The sequence below is a fragment of the Lolium rigidum genome, chromosome 7 (assembly GCF_022539505.1).
Source record: "Lolium rigidum isolate FL_2022 chromosome 7, APGP_CSIRO_Lrig_0.1, whole genome shotgun sequence".
Classification (NCBI taxonomy): domain Eukaryota; kingdom Viridiplantae; phylum Streptophyta; class Magnoliopsida; order Poales; family Poaceae; genus Lolium; species Lolium rigidum.
This window is the reverse complement of record NC_061514.1, coordinates 283,568,484-283,585,455: the sequence shown is the minus strand read 5'-3', so window position 1 is coordinate 283,585,455 and position 16,972 is coordinate 283,568,484. Positions and strand designations below refer to the sequence as shown.

The 16,972-nt window shown below is 46.8% G+C and overlaps 1 protein-coding gene across 1 annotated transcript; it reads right to left on the bottom strand.

The window, feature by feature from the left end:
• Positions 1-562: 562 nt before the first annotated feature.
• LOC124673735 (vacuolar-sorting receptor 1-like) lies at positions 563-9,427 on the bottom strand. The gene is made up of 12 exons (XM_047209774.1): positions 8,987-9,427; positions 5,646-6,338; positions 5,311-5,399; positions 5,101-5,170; positions 4,938-5,021; positions 4,773-4,849; positions 4,598-4,679; positions 2,636-2,718; positions 2,478-2,544; positions 1,953-2,081; positions 1,756-1,865; positions 563-988 (listed from the first exon to the last, which is right to left on the bottom strand). Exons 1-12 carry the CDS (start codon positions 9,291-9,293, stop codon positions 890-892), a joined length of 1,890 nt encoding a protein of 629 aa, XP_047065730.1. The 5' UTR covers positions 9,294-9,427; the 3' UTR covers positions 563-889.
• Positions 9,428-16,972: the final 7,545 nt, after the last annotated feature.

The window sequence follows — 16,972 nt, the reverse complement described above, 5'->3', positions numbered from 1 at the left end:
GCGGACAAAATGAGATGATGCTGGATAATTATGCAACCATTGGTCCCGGGATGTTGACATGATCTCGGCAACTTAAGTTGGATTCTTGATAGATCAGGACAAAATCATTGCTTAACATTACAAAGAAATATGCAGGCTCATTGAGCATGTGTTTTTTTTCGGTCCCTCAATCAAAATATACTTCTAAGCACTCGCACCCACAAGCAATAACAGCGCCAACCCAAACTGGAAGAAAATGCAGAAGTCCAAGAATTATCTTTCTCAAATACTATAGAAGTTGAGATCGCCTCTGGGGCTAAAGCAGAGGCCAGGGGACGCAATGTGGCCCGGTCCAGCACCAATATTTCGGACAACCCAAAAGTGCAAACACAAAACAGGTGATCAGAATCAACGCTCGTCTGTCTGACAGTGAATTAGCTGCCCCTGCCAAGAACATGTCTTAACCATAGATGGGGGCGTCATCAAGTTCACCAGAACGCCAACAGAAACAATCAGGGTTCACAGTGCAACCACCTTCCGTTATTTATTCCAGGAGTTCCAAGGGACCTGAGCACCCACGTCATACATAGAGCAGATGCCACATTCCACATGCACTGTCAAATGGTTCCTTTAAGGTAATTACATTATCTAATCGTATGTTACAATCGCACACACCACACCAAAACATCCATAGCCTACAGTCCTACAGAGGTGCACCTGCATAAACGGAGCTTACTGCGAAACATATGGTGAAAGTGCTCCAGATAAATGAGTAGGCACACAATTCATGCCGACTCTGAAATCTAGCTGCCATTCACCTCCGAATACATCTCTATATAGTATCTCATCGCAGCTCGAGCTTCGCGTTTCTGCCTGTCAGTCGTACAGGTTCAACGATGTGCGCACGCTTCTATGGATGATCTTCTTGTGAATGATTTGTGACCTCTCCTTGACTGTCCAGTGGCATGTACTGTGCCATGATAGCTCTGATCTCGGAGTCCATGTATGACTGAAAGAAAAAGAAAAACAACATGAAGAATTAATAGATATGTGTGGATAAGGAGAAGAAACCGTGTATTTGTGGCAACAGAAATTAAGATAGAACTTGAATTCCCAATCTAGCTGTTCGTCACAAGCATGGCCAAACTAGTTACATAATCAAGAAGGAACAAGCATGGCCAAACTAGTTACATAATCAATAAGGAATTACTTTAGGTGGGACAAGTGAAGCATCTATTTAATTCACTGATAGACATAGTGAATCAACTATATCCAATCGACTGGCTGAATAAATTTTATAAAAAAGAGAGCATGCTAATCATAAACTATATAATATGATTTACAAAGTAAGTATGGTTGGCTATCATTTCTTTTACAGCTCTTTTCCCTGGAAGAACTTTGTAGCTGACAGAACATGACACGTTTCCATCTTTTAGATTTAACAAGCATTACATGATTGCTAATTGACATAAATCTCTGAATGAGCTTTCAATGACCCTAGTGGCTTGTCGCTGCTGTTCATGTGCTACGTAGCAGATACTGTTCCACGAGGCACTGAATGTCTTAACATGTAACAGCAGAGGTCCAGAAGACCACGAGACTGATAGAACAAGGGATAGCATAGCAACCATTTACAGCACGCAAGAATTCTACATTGAACTAATAAATAGACATCCCAAACAAACCATTCGAGATAGCAGAACATTTCATCCATTAACTAGGTGCATGAATGAAAACTACATGATTGAAGATAATATTCTACATCAGTTAGCTTACCCTTAATCTGTATTTGTATACCACATAGCTTCCTGCTGCCAAAACAGCCAACGCTACCAAGATGCCCCACACGGCAGCCCATGCTGCTTTAGCCTGAACTGCTGTCTTACCTACATATTAACCATACAAAACGATTAAGTGATATATACATAAAAGAAAATAGACATAACATATGTAATCGGAGTGTAAAAAAATACTTATGCAAGTGTCATGCTCCTTGATGTACAGAAGGTCTCCACTGCAAGTACATTCATAGCTACCCCATGTATCTCTGCAGCTGCAATCAGGACACTGGCAAGCTTTTTTCTCCTTGCACTCATCAATGTCTGCAGAGGTACATGAAAAGTAAGCTACTGTTTAAGAACTGCTGTATCGGCTGATTGCACTAATTTTTTCCTGCCTATGTCACAAAATATATGTTTTAGCAGAACATTAATAATCAAATAAATAGTCATGCCAAACATCCATCTTCCGAGTATGTGTGACCTAGTTTTATGTATTAGGCTGGTAGGACAGTGAACTGCAAGAAAGACTTGTTTTTGTCAGAGAATAAAATTTGGTTATTTCTGTGAGGAAAAGGAGAGATTATTGTGACAACAAATTCATAGAGAAGACAAGTAGTGCAACGTAAATTTGTACTTCTCATCCATTTATGGGCCCATTGGTAGAGCACCACTTATTCTGAGATGCAGGTGGGAAAGGTGGGCTGAGGCTAACAGTACCATGACATTTTTTAACACCATCCCCACGGAAACCAGCTGGACACTTGCACTCTCCATTTCCTGATTGCTGGAATATATAAAAAAAAAACTGAGTATGCGATAACCTATCAGATTAAATACATGTTTTTACATGTACTCTGTTAGATGCCTAAACATACCTGACAAGCAGAGAATGTTTTTCCATTGCGAGTTTCATGCCAACACCCACCATGGTTTATCAAGCATTTTCCTGGTCCAGCAGCTGTATATAAAATAGTTATTCAGTATCAACTTCTCTCATTGAGATCATTGATTGCAAAGAAAGACTTCTGCAGTTTTTAGTCTGTCAAATAATCATGCAAATCAAAACAAACAGTGCAATTCTAAGGTGTGTAGCGTTAGTCAACATTACTGTACAGGCTACAGCTAATTCTGAAAGATTGACCCTAAAACAACAATCATGAACGTTTAACTGCTTAATCATTTATTGCTTACTACCCTGATAATTAGAAGATAACTAGTACAACACTGTAAAACATACAAACATACAGTATGTCCATTAAATAATAGTAAATGATGTTTTGGGGTCTTAGAGAACCAGGCGTCGACAAGTTGCACCTAGCCCATCAAGAATGGTGGTGCTGCATGGTTAGGTCTCTACTTGATTAAGAAAAAGCTACAGCACCAGCCCAGCCGCTCTTGTTTTTATTTTAAAAAATAGTCTTAATAGGGCTATTTATATCACTTTTTTTAGCATGGCATCACCATGCAAATTTATATGCTTTAAACTTGAAGAAAATGAAGCTAGCAAGTGGACTCAATGGTTGCAATCAGTCAATCACATCCTTAGTAATGTAAAATGCACCCTTCTTCCTTTCACCTCTTTGCTGTTTCATCTTATTTAATTACATGGGACTCTTTCCTCCACATTATACATGCATCGATAATACTGATCTGATGTGTCCTTATTTGCTTCACAAGTTGTAGTGGTTATTGTTTTATCTTGTTCGTACAATACTTATGTTACAGATGGCAAGGGATTTTCCAATTCTTCCTTTACTTTTTTAATGGCACTTGTTTGCTTGTACGAAGCAGACAAGATTGATTTCTACATTTTCTCCCCATGTTTTAATGTAAGATCATCATAGCCCAGAGCTACCAGTATCAGATAGGCACCAAGGGCGAGATAGTAGAGAAGCTAGATTGGGTAGGGGAAGCAACTGTGAAGAAGTATATATAAAAATGTTGTAATACCCAGCTGCTCAATATATTCTAGAGTACGGACTATTATACTAACCTTCTATTCTAACACAAAATGCTGGCCAGCTGAACTTAATTAAACTATGGAATTCATATTACCATGTGGACCATACTCTTGATTTCCTAGACCTCTTTCATACTTCCTAACTGCAGCCTACAGAGATCTACTGTCTCGGCAAACCATTGGCACTCTCTTGTTTTGCCACAACAAAAGAGTCCTATGGAGCTGCACCAACTCCCTGTCACTATCCAAGTTCTCCATCGCGCCTCTTCTATTCTAACACAAAATGCTGGCCAGCTGAACGTAATTAAACTATGTAACTCATATTGCCATGTGGTCATGTGGACCACACTCTTGATTTCCTAAACCTCTTTCGTACTTCCTAACAGCAGCCTATGGAGGTCTACTGTCACTGCAAACCACTGGCACTCTCTTGATTTGCCACAACAAAAAAGTCCTATGGGGCCGCACAAACTCCCTGTCACTATCCAAGTTCTCCATCGCACCTCCTCTAGTATTTTGTGATGCCCCCAATGCGACCCCACAACATACAGAAACAAAAAAAAAATGGAGCATGATAACATAGCAGCGCAGTTTTACATGTATCATAATGCTTTAAGAGACACACTAGCCTACATATAAATCAAAAGTACTGAACATGTTTCTCTTAAATCAGTATAAGCAAGTGGGACTTACTAACCAGTAAAATGATGATCAATCATGGTTTCACTATTAGCCCCTAACTGACGCAAGTAGTGTCAACAACGACTTGTAAATTACAGACCGGATGCAAATTGTTTCAGCATCCATTCATGCCACGAAGTAATACTGCTAAGCTTATAGAAGTCACAACAAAAGCATGAAGACCAAAGGAAATTACGTTCACAGTTGCTGTAGCCATCTCCTTTGAATTGCACACCATTGAATGTTGGGCATTCACAAACTCTCCCACGAAAAGTGTCCTGAACAAGTGTTGACAACAGCAAAGTAAGAAAACACAGAGAAGTGTTAAGAACATGATGTCCAGTGAAAATCATCAACATATTCATACATACCCTACAAGCTGTTACATTAGCAGCTTTGTCTTGCCAGCAACCTCCATTGTCACTCAGACACTCGTTAGTTTCCATGTCTGTGTTAAAACAACTCAAGAATTAGCAGTTTATATTTTAAAAAAACAAGTACAGCGTAGGAAAGACTGTAACTTATTGTTCTTTTACCATCACTAAGACAAACATTTGGCTCAGTAGTTTCCTCAAAGCCAGCACAAAGAGCTTTGAGGACAGCTTTCCTTTCTAGTTTTCCTGTTAATCAAGAGGTTTAAGTAAATTAGAGCAGATGCAATTTGGTTACAGACTCACATGGGACCTTGTGGAACATTACCTCGATATTGTCGATTGTTCACAACAAGAGTAGGTAATATGGTAACATCTCCTCTTGATCCTTTCCCAATCTATATAACATCATATATCATATTAAACACCAAAATACGAAAATAGCATTAAAGGTGAATTTTTTTATTGTTAATAGTCTGCAGAGCATCAGTTTTATTTACAAATTTCACATAACCAATTCATCATAAGCTCAGTTCACCTGGGCATCCTGCTCCATTTTAAGCAAGAAGTGGTCAGAATCAGCATTTGGATCTCCCATGCACTTATCAACCTTCTTCACATCTAAACCTGTTTAAGTGTAAAATCATTATAGTTGTTACATTTATGCTGAATTGGTGATGCCATTTTAGTGGCATACAATGCTACATTGCTAAAAAGTTATGTGCATACTTTTTTTTTAATTCAAATGCATAAGAACTTATACGTGTTCCTTAAAAATGTAGTATGTTAATTAATTATAATAATAAAAGTACACCTATTACAAATAAACATGCTTAGGTGAAGGTAAGTCTCAGAAGGAAAAGAGGAACCAACCTAGTGATTTTATGACTGTCTCTGCACACTTTTTATTGTACTTCTTGTCCTTCATTGGGCACCTTATGTGAAAATCAGTCACATAATCCCACCAGATCCATGGTTTTTTAATCTCTTTTGCAACATTGAACACACAAAGCTGTCGCAAATTCTCTACAACAACATCTTTTCCTTCATAGCCAGTACTAAAATCTTGTTCTGGATCAGGTGCGCAGTACCTTCCATGGTTTATACATTGGGAATTGCATTGTTTGCTGACCACAAATGCTTGAGGGCAGTACCAAGTAATATAATGGGGTGTGAACTGACTATAACCACCTTTTTCAAGTAGTTGTGCAGCTCCTTTAAATTCCTTCAGAAAATGCATGAGCATATCACACTTGGGCCCACATTCATCATTGCTATTTGTCCACAACTCATACTCAACCCGGTCATCAGGATGTGGGACAGCCTCCCTCCAGTCAAGATTCACATTTACCATTTCACCATCTTTAACAGCCTTCTTCAATTGTTCACCGAACTTTTTATCAATTAAAGCAGAAGGAATAGTTATGTTCTGTATATATTTTGCAGCCTCATCATCTTCCCGAGGTAAATCCATAGTTATTAGTGGTTCATCCTTGTCATCAACTACAAGCACTGCCGAAGCACCAGCATTTTGTGCATTCCAGACCTTCTTGGCAAACAGGCAATCTAGATAACATTGCATGGAGAAAACAATATTAGTCTTTTTAAAGTTACTTGAGTAGCCAAACTTGATGAACATTACAACGTACTCTAAAGATATCCAATCTTGGCATATTTGGTTGTTAGAAACAGAAAATAGGTCAAGCATTCAAATGAAATAAGTGAAACTCTGATCTAGGAAAAAAAAAATACCACATCTTACGGCTCTTGCGCATGCATAAGTGAGAATTTCAATGGTACCAAAATGAAGCAAATGAATCCAGTGGTACTTTCCAGAACTAGACGCCTTTGTGTGGTACAAAGAATTTTTTTTTCATTTAAAATGTCTATACTCTAAAGATGGATAATTGTCACATGTAAAGAATTGAAGTATACCAAGATCTTATCAATTATAACAAGCAATAAACACACACAGGTACATAACCCTCTGTTGAGAAAATTAATTAAAAAAATAGCCAAGTCAACATTTACAGTTTACCACATCGATTTGATTATCTTACCTGACAACAAATTTTCCTTGCAAATTTACAAGCAATACACAACAGGCCCTTATTCACAACCAAATGTGTATATCAGCCTATTCTCTGAGTAACGAATATTGAAACCCCGACAAAAGGGTTTGTTATCCTATATAGCTAAGAGATTGGTCCCCACTAAACTTATTTTCCTCACTACACAGCAAGCCAAGTCATTGATTTAGTCACACCTTATACCATCCACTGTCGCGTTCCCCCGGTACCTCCCTTTCCCTGTCCCTTCCACTTCTCCTTTCCTGCACTAGGCATGATTGCCCTCAACTTCCCGACCAATCCACCAGTACCAGTAGTCGTTCCGCACTCCAACTCATCCGTGCAGGTAAGATGTAATGGCGAGGCAGTTTAGAGGGCCAGGGACCTCCATGTCCCCAAACGCCTTAGCTCTACCTCCCATCTCTCCTCCTCCATCACCCTCCCTCCGCCTTCCCATTCTGCATACCGAGGGTCACGTTGCCCAGCGTATCAACTTCCACTCTAACTTCTCCAAGCTCAGAGGTCAAGCCATTAACCTTCCATTGCATTGAACATCCACATCAGCATGTGGTTGCACTGCCCCTGGACTGGATATTGGCAGCTCCTGCCTGTCTACAACCCTTCACTACCAACTACCTGGGCGACACTGCTGCCGTGGCGGTGCTCCTGGTCAACCCCGGAGACAGGTTTCTGATTCGTTAGGTTTTCATCTTTGGTTATCAGAAAAGTGAACAATTCCTAAGATGAAAGATGGCCATGCCGTGTGCGGTTTTTCCTCATAGTTAGCGGCTGGAACATATTCTCACAGTAAATTGCTAATTCAGTGTTCACCTCAACTCTAAATGTTCTCTATGTGTTGAACCAGTACATTTTCTATTGATTTGACATCAATCTCTTCATGTGTTGTCAGCTCTAGGCATATTTGGGCCAACATCAAGATATTGGCTTACATTGGAGAGGTGATCGATCACCGATGTCTCGCTGCTACCTAATTGGTCCTTTTACACTGTTTATATTATTGTATAGTATAGCCACTGACTTAAGGATTCCTTTAATACATCCGACTGTCGCACCATACCTATTCGATGGAATGCCCAAGAGGAGAAATTTGGTATTCAGAACTGATCTACCTGAATCAGAAGGTAACACTAGCACTCAAACCAGAATAAAACAGGCATGTCATTTTTATCTCCATTTGGCTGAATTACTAATTGTCTGCTCTTTTATCGAGATTGATAAAAGGTTGTGCAGGAACAGGGCAATGTACATGAATCAGCTGCTGTCATCAGTAACCAGCGGCTAGATCTGTCCTGATTTTATTCCATATTACTTTCCTCTGCATCTGGAAACAACTATAAATTCTATCTTATCTGTGAAATATTTTGTACCTTCAGGTTGCCCATATTTCAATTACATGCTATTGATGATAAATTTAACCTCCATTGCCAGAATAATCGTCATGTAGCAATTGGATCCAAAGCCTCTCTATTTTATCTTATTACGTATCAAGCACTCAAGCTACAAAACAAAACAGATACCCCCATCATTACTATACATATTTGTTTCCCCCTGCAGTTAATTCCATATGCATGATGCTGACTTGAACCATCTCTCTGAGCTGAATTTGTAAAACTTCCTCATCTTCTTATTAAACATGGCGGTTGTCAAGCTAGAAACCATGTAGCAGGGAGTAGACTTTCATGTGTATATGCATATGAGACATATATCTCAATTTAATCGGCACTACAGTATATATATACTATACGCCAAATATTGCAATACGCAGCTTAATTTCCTTCCTTGCTCATGCCAGCTTGTCTCTGAAATGTCGCTAAAAATCCCACAAGAAGGGGCAGAGCATTTCCTAGTTATTTATAGTACACTATACACTTTTGTCAGTCTTAACCTCCCAGATTACTAGTAGATATACGCGACAGACCGAAGCTGCCAGTACAACCCCAGCAAATTAATAACTAAATAAAGCAGCTCCAATCAACGCCTCCCAACTCGTACACACTGCAATAGCTATCACAGCAAATAAATAAGCGAAAAATCCCCCAAACCCGCGGGCGAACTACACAAGAGGGCAAATCCGCTGAGCAAGGCTTCGAGAGATTAAAGTCGGGAGAAGGCACCAGCACTCACGTCCGCGGTCAATCAGGAGGAAGCTGGGGAGCGCGCCGGGCTTGGTGCGGAAGAGCTGGTCCTTGCTGCCGCCGCCGCCGAAGGCGTCGCAGGCGTCCGAGTTGCCCTTGGGGTAGACGACGGCCCCGGCCATGCTCCCGCCGTACTGCGGGATGCCGAAGTTGCCTATGGCGCTGTCGCGCCGCCCCCGCAGCGCCGTGGGGGAAGTGACCATCAGGCTGTTCTTCTCCACCACGAACCGCGCGTCCACCGCCGCCGCCAGCGCCAGCAGCAGCAGCGGCAGCAGCCTAAACCCTAGCCCGCGCATCGCGGCCGTGCTCAGCTGCTCCTCCGGTAGCGGCGGCCGGCGGCGAGCGAGGAGGCGAGGGTTCTTCAGATCGGAAGCAGAAGTGGAGTGGAGATTTATTGGAGCGGTTTATCTCTCTCCACCAGCTCTGCTCGTGGCTCGCGTGGTAAAGTGAAATGCAAAACTTTTTCTCTGAGCTAAACAAGATGCGATGCGAATGGTGTGGGGCGGAGCTTCCAGGGCCACCTGGGCCGTGGGCCCGTGGCCCCGTAGACATCTAAATTTGTTTCGCAAAGAAAAGATACATCTAAATTTAAATAAACTTTCGACATAATTTTATGAAAGGGTAGTATAAATGCAAGTGGTCCATGGTTAGGGTACCCTCTACGCTCTTAGTCCAAAAAGTAAACTAACTTGATGATAGCGGACCGCTTGTATCACACAGGTAGTAGAAAATTTGGCTAGGAGAATGTGATGTACTCTCTCTGTCCCATGAAAATTGCAACCTTCATGAAACGGAGGGAGTATTATTGTGGTGTACTAGAATGATATCTTTTTAAGAAATCTAATAAAATGCATAAAACTTGAAGTTATTTATAAATATATGCAACATTTTGTTGGTCCTAGTAGTTGAGAGGAAAAAATTTATAGACGTGGTATGTGTATTTGAAAATTTATCTAAAGTTGATTGGTGTAGATAAGGTGAAATGGGCGGGCTGAAAAAATGGATGATATGTGTGGCTTGCGTGAAGATGTCATGCACGTTGTCAATTTTAAACTTTCTGAGCGGTTACGCATAGCAAAACACATGATTTGGAATAACAGCTATATGGTTTTATCACTGAAAATAATTGCAAAAATTTCGCTTGGTCAAACTCGCACATGTTTTTTTATGTGTAATTACATAGCGGTATGGTGTGATCTTACCTCATTAATCAAACGCACAAAATTAGATGACGTGGATAATTTGTTGGCTAAAATAAATGATGTGAATGTCTTGCACGTAGAAACAGATAATAAGTAATAAATTTTGGTCGAATGATATGGAAAATTGGTTGACTAAAGTATTAAACGATATGGATAGCTTGCATGTTGAGATAGACCGCACTTAGAGAAGTTTTGATTTACAACATATATAGATTTCTAAGCTTTCTCAACATCTCTTTTTCAAACATGGAGAGAGGTATCATTTCATATAAGAAGGGCCAAGAGGCCAAATTACAACATGTTTATGGCACTTCCTCCCCAGTATCTCCCCCGCGCCCTGCCTCTTCCTCCACCTCCAGCTCTCCCCCTGAACCCTTTCCCCTTTTGTGCCCGGAGGTGCCCGCGGGTCAACTTTCCTCTTCTGGTTCCCTCGTTGCCTGCGCCGCCGGGGATGGCCGGCCCGTGCCCTCCTTCTCTGAGATGGCGGCTCTCCCCTCTAAGCCTCCACCTCCCTCCCCAAGCCGTACCCCTCCTCCCCTCCGCTCCCTTGCCTCCCGGTGCCACCGGTGCTTGTCCTTGCGCCACCTCGTCGCCGACTGCCGAGATCCCCTCTGCTGCCGGCGGTGCCGCCGCTCCGGGCACAAGGAGAGAGCCTGTAAGCTCCCCCCTTTCTCCTTCTCTGCCCCTCCCTCCTCCCGTTCTCTTTGCTCTTCTTCTCAAGCCCCTGCTCCCCTTAATCTCAGATCCGCCATGGATGCTGTCGGCGGGTCGGATGGAGGCCACCCAGGCCATGGCGCCCTGTTCTGCTGCCTGCGCTCGCCGATGACCATGCCGGGCACTCCCGCCGCTCGGTTGTCCCTGCCGCTCTCGCTCAAGCGGGCAACCCGGAGGCGGCGGAGCCGGCCGGACGAGGTTGTCTGCGGTGGATGCTCTGCGCTGCCCGCGGACGAGGTTGACGACGAGGAAGAGGACCCGGAGGAGATCATCTTTGAGGATGATTTCATGGAGGCCGGTGCTGCTCCGCTCGCCGCCCCCGCCTTGGCGCCGGCTGCTGCCGCGGCTGGCTCCGATGCGGGAGCCGGGGAGGAAGACTTCATCCTCATCACTGATGCTGATGAGTACCTCCCTGCTCCTGGCTCCGTCTCCGACAACCTTGATGATGAAGACCTCCAGGACCCGGAGCGGCCCGACCGCATGGACGTGTACATGCCTTTCGTCAATCTCCGCCATTTCGACAACCTTGCCTATGCTTTCCTCAACCCCGCCATTGAGAACCCGGAGCTTTTCATCTCTCAAGCCACTGATTTGGCTTGTGGCCCTGATCGTGTCTCCCTTTTCCCTTCCTCTGAAGGCACTCGTCTGGCGGTCTTCTCCACTCCAGCCGACCGTGAGACGGCCGTGTCCAATGGCCCTTTCTTTGGTGTTGAAGCCTCTGTCTTCTTCCGACGCCATGACGAAACTGACAACCGATTCCTCTTTGAGCATGAGTCCTTGGCTGCTCTGAACATGGCTCGCTACCCTATGGAACATTGGCGCCGCCACCATATCACCCACTCTTCTGGCCCCTATGCCAACCCACATGCCATTGATCCTGTTTGTCTCGCCGGTGTCGATTACGAAGCTGTTCTCGTCACGGTTAAAGCCGAAACCATCACTGACATTCCTTTCTCCCTCGCCATCAAGAACCACTGCAGCAGCGGCTCCTTCGCTGACATCACGATCGTCGACTTTGAGGACCTCGCTCCAGGCTCCGGCAGCTCCTCTGGCCTGGACCTTGGCCCTATCCCTGAAGCCTACTCCTCCGGGGATGACGCTGAAGAACCCATCCATCTGGAGGGTGGTGAAGGCTATGCTGATGCCATGGTTGCCTTGGGTGTGCCCCCACCTCCGGTGCCTCAAGGCGAGCCTCACGGTCTTGCTCCTGCCGCCTCCTTGCTCGCGCGAGCTCTCGCCAAGGCTCCGCCGCGCCTCTTGTCCGCGGCACGCCCATCATCTCCAAGCCTGCCAAAGTTGGCGTCAAGCTCCGGCTGGGTTTCTTTGATGTTCTCGTCCAAGGCGTGGGAGGCGAGAAGCTGTTCTTCCGGCTTCCTCTTCGCCCTGCCTCCTCTGACCCGGGGTGCAAAGGGCTCCTCGTCGCCAACTTCGCTTCAGCCTCTGTCGGTCTCGTCAACTCCATCGCTCTGGTGGGCCCCCTGCGTCGACCAACCCTCTCCGTCAGCGTGCTGGCGCGTAGCCCTCTGTCGGGTGCCGTCCCTGTTGTGCCGCTGGAGGAGGCCCAGGCCCTTGTGCTTGGTCTGCCCGCTCCCTCTCCGCTGCCGAGCGCGGACGCTGCCGGTTTTGCTGCTCCTGCCGAACCCCTGCCTGTCATCAGCACTCTCGCTCTCGACGCCTCGCCAGTCCGCGACACGCTGTGGCATGCGCCTCCTGCTGAGGAGATCCTCCCTCCTCGTCGTTGTTCCAGGTTTGCCGGAGGCACTACCTTCGTCTCCATCATCGACAAGGCGGTTCAAAGGAAGAAGGCCCTCAACGAGGCTCCCGGCTCGCGGCCGCTTCGCCGCGGTGAGCTTGTGGCTGACGATGCGCTGATGTAGGCCGTCGAGGAGGGCAAGGTTCTGGCGGCTGGGGATATCGGCGCGCTGGCATCTGCCTGCGATCTCCCCCTGGCACGCTTGGGCCTTGGCGCCGCTTCTTCGTCGACGGCCGGGACTCCATGATTGCTGCTTCGCCTGGTTCTCTCGGCGCCTGCCCCCCTCGTCGGCGCCGTATCGCCAACCCCCCAGCTATCGGTTTCGTTCATGGGCTCACGATGCTCTCTGGTCTCCTGGGCAGATTGTGCGGCTCTCTGGAGCTCTACCATCTTAGTTCCTTTTTTCCTGTTTCTCTATGGGCCTGTGTGCCAGCCCTTGGGCCTTTGTGCTCTTGTACTGAACCTTTTATTCATTCGTGTTTGACTTTGTTCTCTGCCCAGATCAAAAAAACTATGCTGTTTGTTAACCTGGCTATTATCTATGCTCCTTGTCTCAATTTGGCCTACCTGTTGACCTTCTGCTCCCATGTTAGTTAAGCTTCTTATTGAGTCTTGGAATGTCCGAGGGCTTGGTGGACGCGAAAAACGGGACGATGTCAAGGCTGCTGTCGATTGCAATCCTCCCTCCGTCCTTTGCTTGCAAGAGACCAAGCTTACTGACATTCCCTCCTTCCTTGCCTCCTCCTTTCTCCCTCCGACCCTTCGTTCTATCGTTTTCAAACCCTCCGACGGTGCCTCGGGGGGTATCCTTACCGCTTGGGATGATCGTATGCTTAAGCTCACCCACCATTCCATTGACGAGTTTTCCGTCTCTACCACCTTCTCGCTTCTTGCCGATGACCTCACTTTCACCATCATTAACGTCTATGGGCCGTGCACGCACTCTCTTAAGGCCAACTTCCTTTCCTCCCTAGAGCAGATCTTCCCGTCCTTCTCCGGCCCTGTCGCTTTAGTTGGGGATTTCAACCTTATGCGCTCCCCTCGTGATAAATCTAATGGGAATTTCAACTCTGCAGAAGCTACTGCTTTCAACGATCTCATTAATACTCTCGGCCTTCTTGAGATCCCTCTCCTGGACCGTCAGTTTACCTGGTCAAATCAGCAGAACCCTCCCATCCTTGCTCGCCTAGACCGTTTCCTTGTTAACCCAGAATGGAGTTTGGCCCTTCCGGACTCTACCCTCACATCCTCTGCCCGCCCCACCTCTGACCATGTCCCCCTCCACTTACACGCCTCTTCTAAGGCCCCCCGGAGCAATATTTTCAGGATGGAAAACTCCTGGCTTTCCCACTCCTCCTTTCCCCCTCTTGTCACCTGCAACTGGAACAGTGTTGGCCCTACCCACTCCCACCTTCCGCCTGTGGGCAAACTCTGTCTCAAGCTTAAAAGAGTTCGGTCGGCCGTCCGAGCCTGGGCTAAGGAGCGGAAGCTGCCCTCCATCTATCTTGTGAACTGTCGGGCAGTTATCTCCTTTCTGGACCGCCTTGAGGAACACCGTCCGCTATCCAACCTTGAATCCGACCTTCGCTCTTTAGCTAAAGCTCATCTTAGCCAGAAAAACTCGGACAGAGCTTCTTATTGGCGGCAACGCGCTAAGATCAAACACTGCACCCTTGGCGATGAGAACTCTCGCTACTTCCATCTCTGCGCCTCCGGCCGTCTTCAAAAAAACCAAATTAAGAACCTCGAGACTGACGACGGGAACATCACTTCCTCCCACCCTGCGAAAGCCTCCATCCTCCATGGGTTCTTCAAGAACCTCCTTGGAACCCCCCTCCCCGCCAGTAACGATCTCGACCTCCCCCCCCCTTGTTCAATCCACCTCTATTTCCCCGTCTCAAGCTGCCTCTCTCATCCGCCCTTTCTCCCTCGATGAAATCAAAGACGCCCTCTTCTCCATGAATGATAATTCCAGTCCGGGGCCTGACGGCTTCGGTCCCTGTTTTTTCAAGAAACACTGGGACCTTGTCAAGCACGATTTGATGGCTGCTCTTTCTGATTTTCACTCTCTATCTGCTGACCTTCGCCCCATCAACAAATCCTACATCGTCCTGCTGCCAAAAAAAGCTGGTGCAAACAGACCTAAAAACTTCCGTCCTATCTCCCTTCAAAACTGCTGCCTCAAGGTGCACTCTAAATGCCTCACCTTGCGTCTCAAAGGGCTTATCACCTCTCTGGTCCACCCCGACCAAACTGGCTTTATCTCCGGGCGCTCCATTGCAGAAAACTTCGTGTATGCGGCCGACATTGTCCAGGCCTGCCACAAGCGTTCTGCCCCTGCGGCCGTCTTCAAGCTGGATTTCCGCAATGCCTTTGACTCCATCAGTTGGGACGCTCTTGACCGCATTATGCGTGCCAAAGGCCTCCCCGAACTCTGGTGTTCCTGGGTTCGGCTGCTAAACCACTCCAGCCAGACCGCCGTTCTTCTTAATGGCATCCCCGGTAGATGGATCCAGTGTCGTCGTGGCCTTCGGCAAGGAGACCCCCTTTCCCCCTTTCTTTTCGACATCGTGGCGGATGTGCTTCAGCAAATGCTCCTTCTTGCCTCCCGGAACGGCCTTCTCCTCCACCCTCTCGTTGATGACCTTCCCTGCCCTATCCTCCAGTATGCGGACGATACTCTTATCATTATTCGTGCGGTCCCCGAGCATGTTGGCAATCTTAAAAAAGTCCTCGATGACTTCTCCGCCGCCACGAGTCTCGCTATAAATTTCCACAAAAGTACCTTCGTTCCCATTAAAATTGATCCTTCCACCGCCGCCGATATGGCCTCTCGCCTTTGGTTGCGAGGTTTCTACTTTCCCCAAACTTACCTCGGCCTCCCCTCTCCCCCTACAAGCTGCGCTTCAGAGACTTTGCCCCCATTATATCCAAAAGCGATATGCGTCTATCCGGTTGGCGGGGACGGTGCCTCCCTATTGGTGGTCGCCTCATCCTTGTCAACTCCGTCCTCACCTCCATGCTCTCGCATGCTATGAGCGCGGGACTTCTCCCCATTGGTGTTATTGAAGCCATCGACAAGCGCCGTCGTGCCTTTCTTTGGACTGGGGATGAGTCTTGTAACGGCGGCCAATGCAAGGTGGCTTGGGAAAAAGTCTGCGCTCCTAAAAATCTTGGTGGGCTGGGGGTCATATCTCTCCCTTCCCAAAATTCCGCTCTTCTCTCAAAATTTCTAACTAAACTCCACACCGACTCTTCTGCCCCCTGGGCAGCCTGGTTTCGCCGGATGTACGGCTGGAACGGCCCCCATGACCTGGGGGACCGCCACCACCTCGATACCCCGTTTGGAAAGACATCATGGCCGGGCTTGCGGCTTTTCGCTCTATCTCCAAGGTCACCTTGGGGAATGGGGCCTCAACGCGCTTCTGGATGGATCTTTGGCTGGGGGACCAACCCCTGCATGAGCGATTCCCCAACCTTTTCTCCCACTCCACCCGACCTCACATTAATGTCGCCACTACTTTGTCCTCTGGCCTCCGCACCATCCTTGGACCCCGCCTCACCGCTGCTGCGGTTGAGGACTTTCGAGTGCTGTCCCTTGAGCTGGGCCTGGTTGACCTGCGGCTTGACGTACCGGATCTTCGACACACCCGCCTCTCTAACAAAAAGCTTTCAAACAAATGTTTCTATGTCCATTCCTTCAGGCATTTGCAGATAGACGTCATGGAGACGGTGATGCGGAGGAGTGCGAGCTCCTCTAAAGTGCAAGATTTTCTCGCTGGTCGGCTAGGAAGGAACGGCTCCCCACTAACGAACGGCGGTTACGGCATCACCTCACCACCTCCGCCACCTGTCTCTCCTGCAACTTGGATGAAGATACCGACCACTTGCTGCTCTTCTGCCCTCGGGCCACCGAAGTATGGGACTTCTTTCACCACGGTTTCGACCCCGCCGATTACTCCAGCTTCTCCGACTTCTGCCTCAAGAAAAGCTCCAGCTACGTGGAAGCCACCATCAACACGGCCATCGCTTGGAATATTTGGAAGCGGCGTAATGCTCGGACTTTCAACGACGATGTGGAAAGCCTCACCTTGGTTACTCGTAGGTGTATCGAGGACATTAGGCTCTGGGCCTTTAGATGTAACTCTCCCTCCTCAACATCCTTTCTTAATTCTTGGTGTAATGGATATGATCCCCCCTGAATTCTCCTCTCTCTCTCTCTCTTGCTCTCTCTGTAGCTCTTTCTCCTAGCTGTCTAGCTACCTAGGAGCCTCTCCTCTCCCTTGTTCCTGTACCACCATGTGTT

Excerpts from the sequence above, each read along its gene's own strand:
- LOC124673735 (XM_047209774.1), bottom strand. The coding sequence starts at position 9,293 with ATGCGCGGGCTAGGGTTTAGGCTGCTGCCGCTGCTGCTGCTGGCGCTG. Across the intron at positions 5,400-5,645 it reads GACAGTCATAAAATCACTAG|GTTTAGATGTGAAGAAGGTT; the intron begins GTTGGTTCCTCT and ends ACACTTAAACAG. Across the intron at positions 2,719-4,597 it reads TGGCTACAGCAACTGTGAAC|CTGCTGGACCAGGAAAATGC; the intron begins GTAATTTCCTTT and ends TTTTATATACAG.